The sequence below is a fragment of the Toxorhynchites rutilus genome, chromosome 1 (genome assembly GCF_029784135.1).
Source record: "Toxorhynchites rutilus septentrionalis strain SRP chromosome 1, ASM2978413v1, whole genome shotgun sequence".
Classification (NCBI taxonomy): Eukaryota; Metazoa; Arthropoda; class Insecta; order Diptera; family Culicidae; genus Toxorhynchites; species Toxorhynchites rutilus.
In genome coordinates, this window is record NC_073744.1 from 6,783,944 (window position 1) to 6,803,454 (window position 19,511).

The window sequence follows — 19,511 nt, forward strand, 5'->3', positions numbered from 1 at the left end:
CTGCGCCACTGACAGAGGATACAGCGCTCTGCACTTGGCGCAAGCGGAGTACCAACTAAACTGCAATCTGCAGACAGTGGAGGAGAAGATTGCAGCTTGGAAGCAGAAGGCAGTGCATGGTGCCCACCCCCATCAACTGGACCGGCCACACGTCGACAAGGCCGCATCTAATCTGTGGCTAACGCGTGGTGAACTCTCTTCAGTAGTAGAAGCCGACATGATAGCCATCCAGGACAGGATAATGCCGACGAGAAACTGCAGGCGGTACGTCTGGCATCAAGACGTTGATGACATTTGCCGGATGTGCCATCAACCAGGTGAAAACATAGAGCACATTATGGGAGGCTGTCCCGTTTTGGCCAACGCAGCCTACACCGAGCGCCACAACAACGTGGCCCGTATTGTTCATCGACAACTGGCGCTCCAATGTGCTCTACTGGAAGACAACGTACCAAACTACCGGTACCTGCCTGCACCTGTCCTGGAAAATGACCGTTTCAAGCTGTACTGGGATCGCACTGTTCTGACCGACCTCTCGATCCACCACAACCGCCCAGATATAATGGTTTACGACAAGAGCGACCGCAAAGTCACCATCATCGATGTCGCTATTCCACTGAACCAGAATCTGGAGGAGACCCACGGTCGCAAAATCTGCAAGTACCGACCATTGGCCGTGGAGCTCAAGGAACTGTGGGGGCTAAGGAAGGTCCCAAGAATTGTTCCAGTCGTTCTCTCTGGAACTGGAATTATCCCGAAGACACTTCTGGAAGCGCTAAAGGTGTTGAACATCGAGAAGGAATTGGCCGGCATCCAAAAGTCGGTCATCCTTAGCACCTGCGCGATTGTCCGACAATTCCTCGGTCAGGACTAAAACAGCACGAGCATGCAGATACGTGCATTCCGCAGAGCCTAGTCCCCCTTTGGCATTCAGAAGCCCGGGGGCAGGTGAAAATTCTGGCTAGGTTCGCCTAGTTAAGAAGTGAGATAAGTCTGCAAAAAAAAAAAAATGCCCGGTAATGAATCGTCTACAAAAATAACGGTGCTAGATGCAATTTTGATGTTTAATGATGCCTGGCATAAACTATCACAAAGTACACTGAGAGAAATAATTAGTAAATATAACGAATTTTTTGGTAAATACTACCAATCTATAGTCATTTTCGACAGTACCAATAAACACATATGTCAAGCAGAACCATGATTCGGAAGCCCAATATCGGCTACATTTTCTCGCCGAAAATGAACGTATCAGAATTATATCCTTATTATACCTCCGTATTGCCTTATGGGAACAATGAAAATAGTTAATACGCTCTTTTCTAACCAATTTTCAGATATGACAATATCCAAGCTTACTAATGTTATCGAGTAAAATATACTAATCTCTGGTAGGGATGCGGGTTTGTTGACAATATGTACAAAAAATTTGTACATTCTACTAATTTTGCATTACCAAATGTATTTAGTAGTTTTCGACCGAGGATTTTTCTAAGGGTACCATTCACAACTGTTTCAAACATGCAAGATTCATTGAAAACCACGACGAGTTACCTGTTCAAATAGCAGAACATGATTTTGATGAAGAAGATAACTTCCCTTTATCTTTGTGCCCACGAAACCTAAATTCAGATTATTTAGTAGCACCGGAAATCTGGGAAGATTATGTTGACATCGATAGCGCTCTCCTCACATCCGAAGAACCCACCGATGAAAATATTGTACAGAACATTAATACTGAGGAACAACTCGAAAGTGATGGGGAAGAGGAAGTCGAGGAAGAACCATTACCTACCGCAGAAGAGGCATTAAAGGCTGCAGAATTATTATCACGATTTGTTCATAGCAATATTGAGAATGATAAATTGATCATGGCGATGTCTTCTATACACAATAATATAAGAGACTGTTAGATAAAAAAAAAGGAAAAAACAAAAGCAGACAAAAATTATAGATTTCCTTATTAAATAATGAAAAATATTGTAGCACGGTACTGATTTCGACTTTTGGAAGCCCCTCGTTTCGTTATTTTGAATTTCAGATCCAACACAATCTCTCCTGTGTGGATCTGGGATTCTCTCTTCTTTCTATGTATTGGATGTTTGGCAACGCGAGTGCCGCTCCCGATTTTAGATTTGAGCAACTAGCCATAATGGGTGCTGGATGTGACTGGGCGGCTGTTTTAGCCAAGACACCCACATACCAACACTCCGAAAGACTCATGCTTTCTTTTTTTTGCTATTTTTTCATTTGGATATTTCCCCCAAATAGCAGAGTCTTTCGGCGGGGTTTTCTTGTTCTTCAAATTTCAAAACCCGGCGAGCGCTTCGACTTGAACTCTGCTCGGGAGGTTAAAGGGTATCGCCCGCGAATGCTTGAATGCGCGACCAATGAAAGCGCAGGGGAATTTCGGTATGAATACAAAATAGTTAACATCGTTAACTATTACGTAATTCCGGTTCCAATGAATGTCTCGCTGATCTGAGGATCTTGAGATATGCTTGCCATTCCGACTTCGAAAGTGAAAAAGGCAGGAGCGGATTAGTTTGTTCTGGTGTCGCGAGTTGAAATCCGAAGGTAGATTTTGGTGAAAGGCTACATGTGCTAGTCAGTATGATAAAGTTTCATTTTGTGATTTTTTTTATTTTATTTTCATATTTAGAATAGTAATTAAATTTAGTCCAGTAATTGTTTTCCGCGAATTTAACTCTCCGCTTGTGTCCCCATTGAGCGGAACTGAAGGTAAGCTTCGGCATGTGACATGTGGCTAGCATTAATTTTAATTGTGGCCTGTGTGTGGTGTTCTTTTGACTGTCGTGTGTAGGAAAAAGCCGCTTCTGACCCACGATCGGAGATTGGATTTCCGCCACCTTGTCCGTCAATTCTAGTGGCCGCGCGGAGCGCAAACCATCACTCGCGCATCCAGGGAAGGCGCATCACGACACATCTACGAGTCGAACGCGCACTCAACGCCTACGGACTTACCATTCATCGCCTGGCGTGGAACGGCGATAAGGTAGATTCTCCACGTAAAACCTAGGTAGTGTGAGTAGAAACCTTTTTTTTACCCTAAAATAACATGCGCATGTAGGGTTAAAAGAACCAAAGAATAAAACCACACACAACTAACAACGCCACACAACAATGCCACATGCAATCGAAGCGTAGAGATTTACCGACGGCGCGCTTATGCTGATCGCTATTAATAAAGGGTTACACAAGATGCGAAATTAGGCTTTGTAGAATAATCGCTGGACTTGAATCAATGGGTCCGATGTTCGAATCCCGTAATAGTTAAATAAAATTGTTCGTGTAGTTATTATTTTTCGTTAATTGGAAGTTTCGAAGTAAATGTTGTAAATATAATTAAAACTTGTGGGATAATATGTTGAGTTAGCTGAATAAATGTTGTGTGATAACCAATAATTAGATGTAGACGGAAGTTTTGTGCATTTACTGGCTAGCGGTGTAGCCTAAAAACCCGAATAAATTTCAGATAGGTCACGAGCCCAGGGTTGGGGCTCCTCTTCTGTTGTGGACAACTTTTCAACCCCCGCACCTCGTTCTCTGAAACTTCAAGGTGGGTGATGCCAAGCGTAGGTCCAATGATGAGAAGTTTGGCATAAACGGTGTTCATTGGAACAACCGTATTGCCTCTGTTACTTGAATTGTGGAACGCGGACAAACGGTGTCGCGGGTCCTTCTTAGCGCAGGTGCAAGTCGCGGAGCAAACCGGGGTTTGGAACGAAGGAAAAACCCGCCCTCAGGTGTTGGGTGTCTCATTGCCGGGCAAAGCAAGAACACGGCGGTTGGTCTCCCTCGCGGGAGTGGCGCTTAAGCCAACCGCTTACCTGCGGATAACCCTCCGGTCGAGACAAACTCGCGCGCTTTCCCGGCGTCGCGGGTTACAATATATGTTTTAAATACATAATACATGTATCGTACTTATTACGTGTAATTTTTAGTTTCATTTAATAAGTTATGTTTCTCTACTAAAATATGTAAGTACATATTTACATAAAAAAGGTTTATATCACAAAACGCTTTGTATGACGTCCGCTTATTATGCCGTGTTTGTCAATTCCTTTTGATGTCATTATAAACGTATTCCACTGTATATCTATCGTTTAGGATTTTTTGCATTGAACTCTATTGTTTTACGAAAGAATAAAATAATAAAATAACGTTAGATTGTGAGTGCGGGCCTGTACCTCAGTAAAATCAGATAGAGATCCATCACACGAGCACAACTAAAGCTTGTGTACAACCAAACCGAAATTGCACGGAATAAACATTGAGAGATGTATTCCACTCTGACGAACAAAACACAAAACATGAGGGAATCAGCGTGTATTGCTGATAATGGTACTACTGAACCAAGCCCGACTGAATGCTGATTATAACACAACGGCAGAGCAAATACATGCTACCAAGGTAGCTTGTAGCGTTTACGGATCAGTTAAGTCGTAACGACTGGCCGAATAAGGTCGATCGTCGTTGTCTCACCCGTTGCGTTTTGGTGTGTACGATCGTGCCGAGACAGACAAATAGAGACCCATAAAATGTGGTATGGGTCATAGTTAGTGGTGGTTTTTAGCTGGAATATTTGTTATTGAAATTACTTAATAGCGAAAAGTGACTCATCAAAACACGCCTAATAATGAACGACGATAGCGTAACTTCTGCGGCTGCGCTGAACGAGTCGCAACCTCGCGATCGAGGTCTCTGGAGGGATCTGGTAGCCTACTGGATCCTAGGGCTGTGCAATAATTATGGATACGTTGTCATGCTAACAGCCGCGCACGATATTTTGAAAGATTTGGACGGAAGTGATCACGGGAAGTCACTCGTAAGTTTGTGTAGTAGAACGTAACAGCGAAACGTACGTTCTATTTTGACCTACTTCTTTGTTCTGAAAGAAAGTTGACCGCCACATGGTGTGGAAATAAATATAACGACTGTGAGCAGATGTTTGTGCTATGTATTGCTTGGTGTTTGTTTAAGGTTTTTGAAAGCGTTTAAGTAGCATGTTGGCGATCGTGTGGAATCAAAATAAAACCGAAACAACACGGCAGGGGATTCCCTCTCTACGATCAGCAATCAACTGACGCCAAATTGCAATGAAAATGTTGTTTTCATGATCGATTGAGTGGCCTTCAGCGAATTGTGCATATAATTATTGTGTTGTTGTTACGTAGGTTTCAATTCAGAAATTCCGATCAACTTGTTTATTGAACCTAGTGATAATATAAAACAGCTTGAATTCCAACGAATTGGCAATAAAACTGAATTCGGTTTGATTGACAAGTTTACAATTAACAAGCTTGTTTCATTGAAACGATTCAATAATTCAATTATAAGGCGCTTCAATGATAAAAGCAAAAAAAATGTAACATATCTAATCAACCAATGCGGATTCCTTGTCACATTGTATTCGAGTGCCTATTCATTGGATTATCAATTTATAGATAACAACTGATAGTAGAATATCGTTGTTTCATTTGCAATTCTATCTCGTCATAAAGATGGGTAGATATTATGTATTACCACTTTTCTTACTGAATTCCGTGAAACAAAAAACCATACTTTCTAGTCGGAGGAAAAATAGGGTTTGTAATAATTTTAGGCTGACCAAACGTACCGTTTTGAACGGGACTGTACCGTTTTCTCGACCATTTTTGATTGTCCCGTCTTTTTATCAATCTGTACCGTATTTTGGATACAGAGAGAAACATATTCCTTCGACAATTATTTCCAATATTTTTTTTCAAAGGCTCATTTTGCTCAGTGCATTCGCAGAAAAAAATTCTTTTTCGGCCGATTAGTTTGTTCATGGAAACAATTGATGGGTTTTTGTTATTTCTTTTGTGGACATTACACTTTATTCCTTTCAATTGGACTTTCATCAAGAGGATTCTTAGTATTTTTGATTGTTTAGCTTGTTATTTTCTTTCACAGGAAAAATGTCTCGTTGTACTACGCGACTTATTTGGAATTCCTTGCCTCAAATTCCGGTTGTTTCTGACCAGAGATTGTTTAGTGACCTTCCAAACATGCCTTATTGAGACACTGAAGTTGCTGTAAATTTGGATTGTTTTATTAGAATTCTTCTACATAAAAGAGAAGAAGTATTTTTGACTAATGAAATGCAAACTGTTCTCAAAAGTTTAGTTGATTTAAGTGAAATACAAAAGGCTAAATTTATCAAAACTGGAAAATTTTTACGATTCTGCGTTGGAGTACATTGAAAAACGAAATACTGTCCTAGGAGGAACACATAAAAAATCCGTACCAGTTGCAGATCAAATTGGAAAACAAATTTCTAGGGTATCATGAATTCATGAAACTCACTGATTATATTTTGTGTCTGCCTGGTAATATCGCACCAGTTGAAATTATTTTTTCTCTACGATGATAACGATTATGATCTACGATTTCTGCGATGTGGATAACGGAAATGTCACGACTCAATGTTGAAATAATCATGTGACAATGTGACAAATTTTATGATGAATTTTCGAAAAAAACATAATCTCTTACGCAAAGTCGCTTCATAATCTAAATATTCCTTCGTTGTAGAGCACGAAGCAAATACTTCTCAGGATGTTCAATTGTTTGGTTTTATCCACTCAGTGGAAAAAAGACGGACGGGTAATGTCGAGGAGACGTAGGCTACTCCAAGAACTGTCAATTGAAAAAACTTATCGAATATCCAAGTAGTTTTTCTGTACCTATTAACAAAACTACATTTTCAACAACGACACTTCTAACCATTGTTTCCGGCACAATTTCGTAGAAAAATCGATCACCATCCGCTCGAAATGCATAGAAACCGTTATATTGCCAAATTTATTCGATTTGACTGGCGTTAGAATCACAAGGGGAGGGGCTTACGATTCAATGTTTCGCTTGCATTCAAATCATATTCCGCTGCTACTCTGGTCGCTCCTTTTGGAGGGAACCATTTGAGGAGCACAAATTGGACCGAGCAAAACGTGGCCCTGAACGCGTTTGGATAATGGTTGACATATCACAATTATTCAACTGTTTTTGTCTCAAAAAAATCAAATCATATTCATTGTGATAGATGCGTAGACATATTTCCTACCAATTGATGTAAACACCTTTGCGAAAGGCTCGAGTTATAAACACTCGAAACCTTTCATTTTATCTTACAAGTTCAGAGCTTAAATTTCATTTTATGTTATCTATTTATGTGTCGTCAATATATGTAGACCAATACATAAACCATTTCTCATGAAGTCCCGTTAGACTTAGTCTTACGTTAAAATATTATGCTATTTTTTGGCTTACGTGTCCCGTATTCATTTCTGAACTATTTGGTCAGTCAAGTAACAATACATCGTTATAATTTTTTCCAATATAACAATATCATTCAATATTTATTGTTTTGCTCAATCGAAAGCTAAAACAAACATTTAAATAAATTTAAAAACTGAAGCAATACAACATAATGCTCGAGATAGCTGCGTATAATCCTGAACATTCCCAAAATATATCAATCCCATATTGACAAAACAATATTATTTTCCATACAATTCATACGACTTTACAAAGCGAGATGATTCGAAGTTATATAGCATCCGGGTGGTGATTTATTGCAAGGCAAAATTCAATAACATAAACAACGTGAGGCGTCATGAATTGTTTAGTTCGGTGAGCATTTGTTTGTGTGAAAGTTCATCGCAAAGTTCATAATTTTGCACAAACGAGGACGAAACGTGTGTCCTTCAATTCTTCGAACTGTTTGTTTTGAATGTTAATTGACAGTACCATATTTCACCAATTTGTAATGCATCGCTCACTGATTGTAAGTGACATTGTTTTATGACATCTATGCAATGAATTACCCCAACGCAGGTGTGAGAGTAGACATGGACAAGGTTCACACTGAGCCTCTTCAGAAGCACGTGAGCGTTGTCGTCTTTCTGTGGTGATCTATGAGGCACGTTTTGTGCGCTGTACGTCTCTTGAATGCCTGATTTCCACAGGCAAACACAACCAACGTAAACCGGACGTGTTCGATTTATGTTTTACACAGTTGAATCTCGTTGCAGCGGCAGCGTATTTAAACAGAGCAGCTGCGCTGAAAAAATCCCCATCGATTTTGTTTGCCGTAAATGTGACATGATGGTGAAAAAGTAAGGCTATGATCGTAGGTGCAAAACAATTCTTCTGTTTCTTTTCTAATTTTCAGTGATAAAGTAGTGATGATACCCTGAAAGTAGCGTGGGAGGAGGAATATATTAGATTCCACTGGTCGGAAGGACTGTAAATACTGTTAATACTAACTAAAGGGTGTGTCACATCAAATTGCATCACGGAAAAAACGCTGTAGAAATTTAATTTTTAGGAATTATATCTTCAGCTTTCGCTTATAATCAGATAAGAGTGTATAGATTACGTTGGCCATGCTTCACTGTCAATTTTTCGTAAATTTGGAAAAATGTCGTCGAACGAAAAAGAGCGTCGTGAATTAATCCTGTGCACTCATTTCGAGAATCCAGAGTTGTCACATCGGTATATCGGTAAGATGCTGGGAATCGTCCAATCCACGGTCAGCAGAGTACTGAAACGATACTTCGAGAACCTAACCATCGACCGGAAGGTGAAGAACGGCAAAAATGGATGCTCCGTCAGTGAAGAAGATCACAAGCGCGTAGTTAAGCAGTTTAGACGTGATCCGAGAAGTTCGGTCCGGAATGTCGCCAATAAGCTGAATTTGTCAAGTTCATTCGTCAAGCGGACCAAGCAGCGGGAGGGCCTGCGTACATACAAGGTTCAGAAGGCTCCTAACCGCGACGAAAGGCAAAACATGGTGGGGAAGACGCGAGCCCGGAAGCTGTACACCGAAATGCTGACGAAGCCGCATTGCCTGGTAATGGACGACGAAACCTACGTCAAAGCGGACTTTCATCAGCTGCCGGGCCTGTTGTTCTTCTCCGCAGAGGACAAATTCAGCGTTCCGGAGGAGATTCGCAAGCAGAAACTATCCAAGTTTGCCAAAAAGTACATGGTGTGGCAAGCGATCTGCTCTTGCGGAAAGCGGAGCGCCCACTTCGTGATGACCGGCACGGTAAACGGGCAGGTTTACCTTAAGGAGTGCCTACAGAAGCGCTTACTACCACTATTGAAGCAGCACGAGGGCCCGACCATCTTCTAGCCGGATCTCGCTTCGTGCCACTATTCAAAGGACGTGTTGGAGTGGTATGAAGCCAACGGGGTCACCTTCGTGCCAAATGAAATGAACCCGCCCAACGCGCCGGAGCTTCGCCCAATAGAGAAATGTTGGGCGATTATGAAGCAGGCCCTCCGGAAGAACCCAAAAGTTGTCAAATCGGAGACGGACTTCAAGAGAAAATGGATTTCTGTAAAAAAAAACTACAACCTGACGTTGTACAGAACCTTATGGACGGGGTAAAGAGGAAGGTGCAAGCATACGGGCATGGGCTCGAAGTATGAATAAAAAGAAAATGCCAAAAGTTGTTTAATAGTTTTTATTTTACTGTCTAAAATTTTCAAAAGGATCGGTCTACTGGACGAATTTCTACAGCGTTTTTTCCGTGATGCAATTTGATGTGACACACCCTTTATTAGTAGCGGCGACCCCAAGATGTCGATATTGATTACTTAGAGTATCTCTGGTGTAACGTTTGCATTAAAAAATGGATTTTTTTGGGATGGTGAACTAAAACAGATGATTGAGTTTGATAAATTTCCCATGACGGACGAAAACTTGCGTGTAGCTGTGTCTCACATGTATGTTCATGTTCGCCAGGCATTTTTTCACTGCTTGGCCGGTTGCACTGACCTCCCGGCCAAGCGCACGCAACGATGGAGCCACTTTTCCCTCGATCTTCCTCTTCAACATCCTTTAGAGTTTCTTGTCGCTCAGGTTCGTCGGCCGTCTGGAACCGGGCTTTCTTTCGATACTCTGATTGTTGTCCAATAGTGCCAAGATGTTGTAGATGCCGGAACGGGCGTATCCGGCGTCCACAAAGTGCCGCACGATGTCCGTTTTCGACGCGGCGGAGTATCGTTCTTTGAACGCGCACACTTCTGAACGGAGTAGCTTCACTGTTTTTGCCATAACGATTAGAGTTCGACTGATAGAGCTGTCAAATTTTTTCTTGCTGACTCATGGGTTACTATGATTGATGCTGCATGGGTAGATTGGTCAGTGCGTGTAAAGGTAAACAAACGAAAAATCGGCAATTTATGTTTCTTTTATTTTTAATGCAAACGTTATGCCGAAAGGCGAAGTATTTGTTAATGACCCCTACATTCAGAAATGTTTACTGCATTTTTCGGATCATTCTGCACCCCCAATATCGTATACCCGGGTGCGGTCTGCACCCCCAACTCCAATCGGCTATTAGCATTATTTTGAGATAGACAGATCCGTAAAATATGGTGAATTTGAAATACTTTCAAATGGAGTTATGAGCGGCAAAAGCTCGCATTGGACTTCTTGAAACATACAAGCATAAACATTTTGTAATACTGTATGCGTTTAGCATTACAGTGCACCAGCAGCTAGCATGTATAAATAAGATACATTTCATAACAGTGGCGGAAGACTTTAAGGTAAGAAGGTCAATTTTCGGAACAACGATCCCACAGTGGGGGCAAAACTTCGCATCGTACGAGGCAAAAGATCGAACTGATAGAATTGAACTGTTGAGATATTCGGTTATCTCCTTTACCCTGCACTACAATAAAATTACAATTTGTGTATTCTGCTATTGGAGCAATCAGCTTGCGTTAGTAGAGATGAACCAGTCTTTGGCTGAAAATCTCTTTAATAAAGAAAGAAAAAAAATCAGCTTGTGTCATGGCGCATTATCTTGATTGAAAAGTTTTGTTCAGAATCAGAAGTAACTTTTTTCGATACTTTCAGAACTAGTTACAATTATTGATCAAAATTTCTATTCCACAATTTTTCGGAGTTTTCTTCAAATGATTATTAAAAAAGCGTGAGTTTGTGCGACAATTGAGATACAAAAGATGCGAGTCATTTATTTTAGGAAACAATAGCTTTTAGCGTGAGGGTTTTCCTTTATGAATAGGATAATCGTAGGACATTTTCTTCAAAGAATACGGTTGCAGCAGTTATTTGTGCACATAGATAACGGAGGTAAATTTTAAAAGGAAGGAAGCTCGGTTCCACGGCTGCCTTACGCTGCAATCGGCAATACTCCACTGTGGCTTGCATCAGTCAAGGGAAAAGTCCGCCAACTCCAGAGAGATTCCCGAAGAACTTACGTCGGTGAAAGGAATGGTGTGTGAGCGCTTCAGCAAACATCAACGTCATCATTCGTGTTTACCCTGAAAACCAAACTGTGTGCACACAAACCCATCCATAGTAGGGAAAACTATTTTACGAGTAGGATAGAGTAGGGTTATGAACTATTATACGAGTAGGATAGAGTCGTAGACGATTAAAGAAAATGTCTGGAATAGTTTTAATTGGTTACAAGACCTGTATATAAGCGGGTGCCAAGTCGGAAATCCACTCAGTCATGATTGTGCAGTGGTTGGAGCATGTTCTCGCTGTCTGTCAAAGTACTATGCTCTCCATTTCTATATTGCTACTGGTCTAAATAGAGTCAATCCATGTAAGTCGGGGACTCTTGCACTCGTAACAGCAAGCTGAGTGGAATTTCGATATCATTAGCCCTTGCCAGCAGTGTTGCCACATTTTAATCTGTACCAGTGGAGTTAAAAATGTTTCTCATCTGTACTTTCTTTCCAAAAATCTGTACCCAAAATCTGTACCATCGAAAATATTCGTTGTGAAGAAAAAACTAATTTATTAGCATGAAAGAAATACTCATTTATTTACTACTAATACTACATTTACATTTGCATGTCATTCATGTGTTTCATGATGCTCATGCATATGTTTTCTCCGAATCTAGATTGCATACTATCATTTCTTAAAATTTTCGTGCTGCCGCCACGATGTTTAATCAAATCTTTTAAACCCAAAATAGCGTTAATCGTATCGTTGTAGATCCGATTTCGAAACTTATTCTTGTTCTGATTATATTCAGACAAAAAATCGCTCGACAGTTGCCAAGGAGTGAGGTATAGTGAGAACGTTACAAACGATGCGCCGAAAAGGCGAGCGAACCGTCAATTCTTTTTAGGCATCAATTTTTTGTCCACCAACCCTGCACATGCTCGTTTTCAGAAACTGTGATTCCCTTACGGAGTAATTTTATCTTTAGGGTACGGAATTCATTCTCCAGATCTTGTATATTCCCATTGTAGAATCTTGGAAACGCTTCTAACACAACTGTTATTTACGCCACGTCGGAAAGTGCTCCGGCTGCACCCTACGCCAATCTACACTATCGACCGCTGAACGTACCACACCTATTCACACGCGAGGGATCTCACGCGACTATTGTGCAATGAAGCCCGATTTACAAACACATATAAAAACACAAAGAAAGTAAAAAGTAAACATCAGGAAACAATCGAAATAGCTAACTCCTTAAAACTACATTGAAACTACTTCTTGAAATTAGTGAATTTATATACAATTTATCTTATTATCTATCTTATTTGCTATACTAAGACTAGAAAGGTGAGAAATACGTGAAACTAAAGCATAATCCTAAACGTAATTTATGATATATTCCTACAACTAAACAGATATATGTAGACAAACAAGTTCTCCTGTACCGAAACCGCTCACAAAATCACAAAACGCACATTTATATACAAGGTTAATCCAGCGAAAAACACTAAAAGTAAATTTGAAATTATAATTAATTAGCCTAGCTTAACTATCTTAATTTATACACAGGAATTTTATAACTTCTGTTCATTGAAATAAACCACCTAGAGATAGAAGTTCATCGAATTTTGTTTTTTGTTTGTTGTTGTTGTCGCTGTGATCAACAACAACGTTAATGCTTGTCAAATAGGGAACAGCCGGATTATCGAAATCGAATCTTTTTCTCATTTGATTCAACAGCTCCACGAAAAAACTGCGACAAGTATCCTTTAAAATGATCTGCATTTCGTTGTCCATTATTCTGATAATAAAAATTCTTGCCGCTTTTCAAATTTATTAGCATTGAACATTGAAACAACGTAAGATTCCTTGCAGATATTACGAAGAATTATCAAATAAAATTTTTTCTGCTCTTCATGTAGCATCGTGAATTAAGTTTTTTCAGCCTGGAACACAAAGTTCAATCTATTAATCTGAGGCGAAACATACATCGTACATTCCGGCGCAAATCCTTGTAATGAATTTCGTCCTTATGAAACTGATCAATGATCAGCAGCACCAAGCGATACTGCGGCGTAAAAGCCGTCATGTACCTTAATGTTGCTTTGTTCAAATGTAAGAAATTTTACACGTGGAAAAAATCTGTACCAATATGTACTTTTTGACGAAAATCTGTACTCTGTACCGTACAGAATATGTACCAAACATAACGAAAAAATCTGTACCTTTCCAGATAAATTTGTATATGTGGCAACACTGCTTGCCAGGGCTATCAAACTAACTTGTACTGAAAGTAACTAATTCCTAAATTTCTATTATGTTCGTTCTCGCCGGCATTCATTTCATAATCCTACGATAACAATGCGGTGGTTTCGTCGACACGACCCTTATATATTTTTTAACGAAAACCATGGTTCTTTTCGAGAAATTTTCGTCCTTTTTACGGAATTTTTACGGTCGGCATAGTCGTCCATCAGGGCAACTAAAAATTTATAATATTAGAAATAATTCGATGGTTGTAGAACAAATATTTTTAACTATCCACGTTCTTCTGACTGTTTTTACAGGACGAACACAGCGCGTTTAATTCCACTCTCAGAGCAACTGGAGACTTTGTCTACGATAAACGACCCTGCAATAAGCTGTCGACAGGAGCGATTCTCCTTGCGGACATCCTTCCGGCGCTTTCGGTTAAGCTTATCGCATCATTCCTACCATTGTGGAAGCAGTAAGTGGATGAGATCGAAATCTTCAATTCTGATTAGTGATCATGAACCGATAATCTTTCTTTTTTTCTAGCGCACGAGTACTGCTATGTGTAGCACTGGCTGGGGCTGGATTCATTCTGGTAGCCTTCGCCACCAAAGATTGGATGTTGTTCCTCGGGGTAATTTGTACCTCGTTTTCATCTGGCCTCGGTGAGGCCACGTTCCTAGCATACGCCAGTTATTTCAACAAGTATGAACCGCCATAATGAATTGTATTATCCAACTGCTGAATGTCTTTTTTTTTTGTAGAAATGTCATATCCACCTGGTCATCCGGTACCGGAGGTGCGGGAGTTATCGGTGCGTTGTCTTACACCGGTCTCACCGCGTTTGGTCTATCACCGAAAGCCACCATGCTTGTGATGTTAGTGGTTCCTTCGGTAGAGGCTGGCTCTTTTTGGTTGTTGTTGAGACATAGAGACTCGAGCCAGAATCAATCACCTTTGAACGCTGAGAAAGATGATTCGCAAACAGATTACAGCGCGCTGCCACCGGAGGAACGGCCACTCGAAACGTGGAGACAGAAGATATCCTTCATTCCATCCTTGTTTATCTACATGATACCGTTGGTGTTAGTGTATCTGTTCGAGTACTTCATCAACCAAGGATTGGTGAGATAGTGCAGTTTCTATGATCACATTCCGGGTGTTATTTTATGTTCTTTTTTTCCATTACAGTTTGAGCTAGTTTACTTCCCGGCAATATCGCTTTCACAGTCGGAACAGTATCGATGGTACCAGGTACTGTACCAGATAGGGGTTTTCATCTCCCGATCGTCTGTCAACATTGTTCACTTCAAGCATGTCTGGATAATGGCAGTGCTGCAGTTCGTGAACATGGTCTACTTCACGTTCGAAGCCGTGTATATGTTCACCCCGTCCATATGGATCATCTTCGTGTTGATTCTGTGGGAAGGACTGCTAGGGGGCGGTGGATATGTAAATACGTTCTATCGGATGCAAATAGAGATCCCGGAGGCACGTCGGGAGTACGCCATGATGATCACGTCTATCTCGGACTCGGTCGGCATAGCGCTGGCCGGCGTGGCGGCCATTCCATCGCACAATGCGATTTGTGATTTACCGGTGCCGAATCGGTTAATGTGAATTTGACAAGCTAGCCAAAGTTATGTGTAAATATATCTGTAGCGCTGCATAGGGACTGTACTAGGAAACAAATTTATACTACGGAATATTACATTTTACATTGTTTGTGGCTTTTACAATTAACGATTTCCGAATAAAAAGCCCTGATAATCTCATTGATTCCCTAACATGGATTCGCCATAAAATATGCTAAACGTTATGCTGAAACTTATTTTCGAGAGGAAAGGTTGTGGGCTTCGAAACCAAACAAAATCAAAGTAAATTCAGATGCACAAATCAACATTCCATTTGAAATGAAATTGTGATATATATGTACCCTCGATTCTGTATTCCGACGGATTTACATTTCACTCGAATGTGATGTTTCGATCGAGTTCGAATTTGTCATTCCATATTTCGATCGTTTTGCTCGTAAGATGCTCGAAAACAACACAGCTCGAACGAAAGATATTCGAATTTAAAACAGCTCGAACGAAACAGGAAATGAGTTTTGCCAAGTCTATCGAAATATTTCGATTCGATCGAAATACAGAATCGGGGTGATCAACTTTCCATGTTTTCCTCTGGGCATCAATGTAATCGGATTCGAAGCATTTTGAGATAAGAGAAACTACATGAAGCTTGATGTTTACCATGTCTATAGGATGGAAAATGATGGAAATGAGTAATATTTAGTGAAAAAGACAAAAAATCGAGTGGTTAGTGTCACACATGTCATGCGGGGGGTTCAGGTGCGATTGCGCGAGGTACGACTAGCACTGTTTCCACTCAGAATACATTCGAGATGCTAATAAAATGATGCAAGCAGTAGTACCGTTGAGACCGCGAATTTCCCGCTAGGAACGTTAGTCCCGGTACAGACCTTCCATACAGGGACCGCATCTTCTATCACTGGATAATTATTTTTATACACAGCTATTTGATTCATCAGGTACAATTTGGATGACCTACTACATCAGCTGAAAAGTCCCGGGAGTTTTTCAACAGACCACTTAAAAATAGACCAGACTCATTTCCAGTGGTTCATCTGTCACTAGCTATTGTGTGAAGTTCCATGACGTTTCGCGTATTTGTTTACAAACTACAAGTGTCACTATCTGATAATGGAAAAAGAGAAATATCGTATTTCGATCAAACATTGTTTTTTTCAAGGAAAAACTTCTGAACAGTCCAATTGCAGTAGTTGTCGAAATATCATTTCACTTCTGCTTCTTCGAGAACAACAGTTTATCGGTGGTTTAGTGAATTTAAAATGGGCCGTACAAGCACCGCAGATGCACCTCGCTCTGGAAGGCCAAAAGAGGTTACGAATCCAGAAATCGTAAAACAAGTGCATCGACTTGTTTTGAACAATCGTAATGTGAAGTTACGCGAGTTAACTGAGGCCGTAGGCATTTCAAAAGAACGAATGGGATACATTTTGCACGACATTTTGGACATGAAAAAGCTATCCGCGCGATTTGTGCCGCGTTTGCTGACCGTCGACCAAAAACAGTGGCGCGTTGATGATTCAACAGCCGGTTTGGCGTTGTTGTAGCGTAATTGAGTGGACTTCTTTCGACATTCTGTGACAATGGATGAAACGTGGATCCATTACAACACTCCTGAGTCCAATGGGCAGTCTGCAGTATGGCACTGAGGCATATTTCGAAGACTTAGACGGTTCGTACTACAGAAAGGGAATCGAAATGTTGGAAACTATGCATCATCAAATTTGTATTATCGCCTCCAAGATAGGCCCATTCTGAAGCAATAAATTTCTTCGAACAAACAATTCGGACATCGAAGCACTTTTTATAGCTATATTCAGGAATTGCCTTCAGTTCACGTAGCGTATTCGTTTTTAATGTCTGCTATCAAAACAGTTTCCACGAAGCGGTAACTTAAGTTAGGAAAAAGGAAAAATAGGAAAAAGACCCACACCCATGTCTCGTTGCCAGTAAGTCAGGTTTTTATAAAATAAAGTTAACGTTTATAACTGTTTTCTAATCGTTTTAAAAAATGAAGACAGGAAGCAATCCCATCTACGCATACATTTGTTCTGCCGGTTTGTGTGATTACCTTCCCATACCGTAAATAACGAGCATCGAAGCAACATCGTTGCCGGCGAACATCGAGCGGGAGTGGATTGTCTTTCTCAAGACAGGTAAATGGGGAGTATGGAGTAGAGTTTTTTTCTTCAAGGGCCCTTCTCAGGACTAGAGGCGAATGAAAGATAGAAGTCTAAAGCCTCTTGAAAACAAAAATGAAAATGGATGGAGTCACAGTTGCGAGCAAGCTAGCAAGCACAACACAACGAGCGGACATCATTCATGCCTAATGCTGATTTCACATACATATACACAAACACAGCTAGGTACATGAATAGAATGAAATGCGAAAGCGTTCGTTGTACGGGCAATTAGGAAGGAAAGAGGAACTACTGCGATTTAAGCTTCGCCATTTCTCGATAGTTCGCAGAGATGTTTGCATCAATCAATAGAAAATATTTCTACGCGCGCAGTTTAGTGCAAACATTCTGTGCAAAAGTTGATGTTTGTTGAAAGGAATAACGGTTTGCTGTGAAGTATGTTGTACACAGAGAACAAACACGGTTTTATCAGACACGTACCGGCACGAACAAATAGCTGATGTATTCACATTGTCAGACATACCAGATTCTCAGTACGGACCGGCAGCACAAACGAGGTGGAGGTATATGTTTTTAGCGAGAAGAAAAATTCGCGTTGACGTCATTGAGTTTTCTATCACGAGTTTGGGAAGCGACAATGACCATAATGGATTTTCAGGTGAAATGAATACAGTGTCGACGTCTGACCCGAAGGCAGTTTAAAATTGTTCAAATTCTAAGTGAATTTTTTGACTACTGAAACAGTAAACGTAACTAAATAACTGAATAAATAAAAAGTTATTTCGAAAATTTCCATGTACAGTGGAACCCCGATTATCCGCGAGCGAGTTCCATAGTAATTCTATAGCACTTCCTAAAATTTGCCAGTGAGACGCAGGCGCTCGCTCTTTTATTTTGGTCATAGCTTTCATATTATCTGACCACTGGTGCACACAACCTTGCAGATGGATAGTTTAATGTTTTCTGTGTTGATAAAACATAGTTTTCATTCTGAAATATCTCTTTTTCGTGTTTACACCTCATTTTAGTCGTATGTCGCGTTATCCGCGATTTCCGTTATTCGCGGTGACCTAGCCAGACTTTTTCCGCGGATAATCGGGGTTCTACTGTATTCTAAAATAATATCCAAAGTGTCCTAAATACAACCCCTTACATTTTTTTTCAAAATTTGTTGATAAGGCAAAGATTGAATACGGAAAAACTTTGGAAAATGAGAAAAAACGAAGTGCGACAACCGAAGTATGTTCATCCAACTATTATGCATTTATTCTGATTTTTAGCCTTTTGAATGAACTCGAAAGAAATAAATGTTGTAGTAATTTTAACGTTAAAAATAAAACAAAAACCCCAACATTTGGCGAGAAGTTCATTTCATTCGTTAATTTTAATTAATTGGTTTTTTTAATTAATTTTTAAATAATTTAATAATAATTTAAATAATTCAGATATAGGAAATTGTATTTGTTTTTCATAGTTTTCATGGTCTCAGGACCAAGGGCGCTATATTTTTTCATTTTGTTTTTCTAGAAAGCTGAGGATTTTTTAATTAAAATATTTCGAAATTAGAGATGTGTTCTTTATCGTATTTACGTTATGATTTTCCAAATTTAACCGATGATTCAAAAAAACCAGTTTTCAGCTTTATTCCAAAAATGCCTTTTTTCAAAAATTCATAACTTTTGAACTACCGTACCGATTCAAATGATTGACATACCAAATTATGGCACTTTAGTTTTCTTTTAAAAAATACCACACTAGCGAATAAATAGATCCAGTATATTCGCATAGAAGTATTGAACGAAGACTTCAGACTGTTAACTTCGAAAAATCATAACTTTAAAACGAAAAAGAACACATCTCTGATTTCTGGATATGTTATGTAAAAAAACTCAGCTTTCAAGAAAAAATATAATAAATAGCGCTCTTGGTCCCGAAACCATGTAAACTATTAAAAAACAGATACAATCAATAATCACGAAAACAAAATTCATTTTCTCCACAAATGTAATATTTTTCCTAGCTCATTGACCTTAATTAAGAATAGGAAAAAGAGGAAAAAATAATATTCCGAACTATCAGTTAACTTTGGAAACCAAACTTAAAAAAGAAAAAGAACACATCTCTGATTTTGAGATATTTTATGTAAAAAATCCTCAGCTTTCTATAAAAAATTTAAAAAAAAAATATAGCGCCCTTGATCCCGAGACCATGAAAACTATGAAAAACCAATACTATCAT

The 19,511-nt window shown here is 39.8% G+C and overlaps 2 protein-coding genes across 2 annotated transcripts; both read left to right on the forward strand.

Annotated features, from left to right (window-relative positions):
• Window positions 1–1,009: 1,009 nt before the first annotated feature.
• On the forward strand, window positions 1,010–1,913 carry LOC129762807 (uncharacterized). The gene is made up of 2 exons (XM_055761350.1): window positions 1,010–1,108; window positions 1,512–1,913. The coding sequence occupies exons 1-2, from the start codon at window positions 1,010–1,012 to the stop codon at window positions 1,911–1,913; spliced, it is 501 nt and encodes a 166-aa protein (XP_055617325.1).
• Window positions 1,914–4,450: 2,537 nt separating this feature from the next.
• LOC129762747 (battenin) lies at window positions 4,451–15,240 on the forward strand. Its single transcript, XM_055761266.1, has 5 exons — window positions 4,451–4,849; window positions 13,837–13,997; window positions 14,069–14,227; window positions 14,287–14,647; window positions 14,714–15,240. Exons 1-5 carry the CDS (start codon window positions 4,661–4,663, stop codon window positions 15,140–15,142), a joined length of 1,299 nt encoding a protein of 432 aa, XP_055617241.1. The 5' UTR covers window positions 4,451–4,660; the 3' UTR covers window positions 15,143–15,240.
• Window positions 15,241–19,511: the final 4,271 nt, after the last annotated feature.

What these genes read in the sequence shown, in the direction of transcription:
- LOC129762747 (XM_055761266.1), top strand. Translation starts at nt 4,661, where the DNA reads ATGAACGACGATAGCGTAACTTCTGCGGCTGCGCTGAACGAGTCGCAA. An exon ending in GTGATCACGGGAAGTCACTC is followed by an intron (nt 4,850 to 13,836) that starts GTAAGTTTGTGT and finishes CTGTTTTTACAG; the next exon opens with GACGAACACAGCGCGTTTAA. An exon ending in TACGCCAGTTATTTCAACAA is followed by an intron (nt 14,228 to 14,286) that starts GTATGAACCGCC and finishes TTTTTTTTGTAG; the next exon opens with AAATGTCATATCCACCTGGT.
- LOC129762807 (XM_055761350.1), top strand. Translation starts at nt 1,010, where the DNA reads ATGCCCGGTAATGAATCGTCTACAAAAATAACGGTGCTAGATGCAATT. An exon ending in CACAAAGTACACTGAGAGAA is followed by an intron (nt 1,109 to 1,511) that starts ATAATTAGTAAA and finishes ACCATTCACAAC; the next exon opens with TGTTTCAAACATGCAAGATT.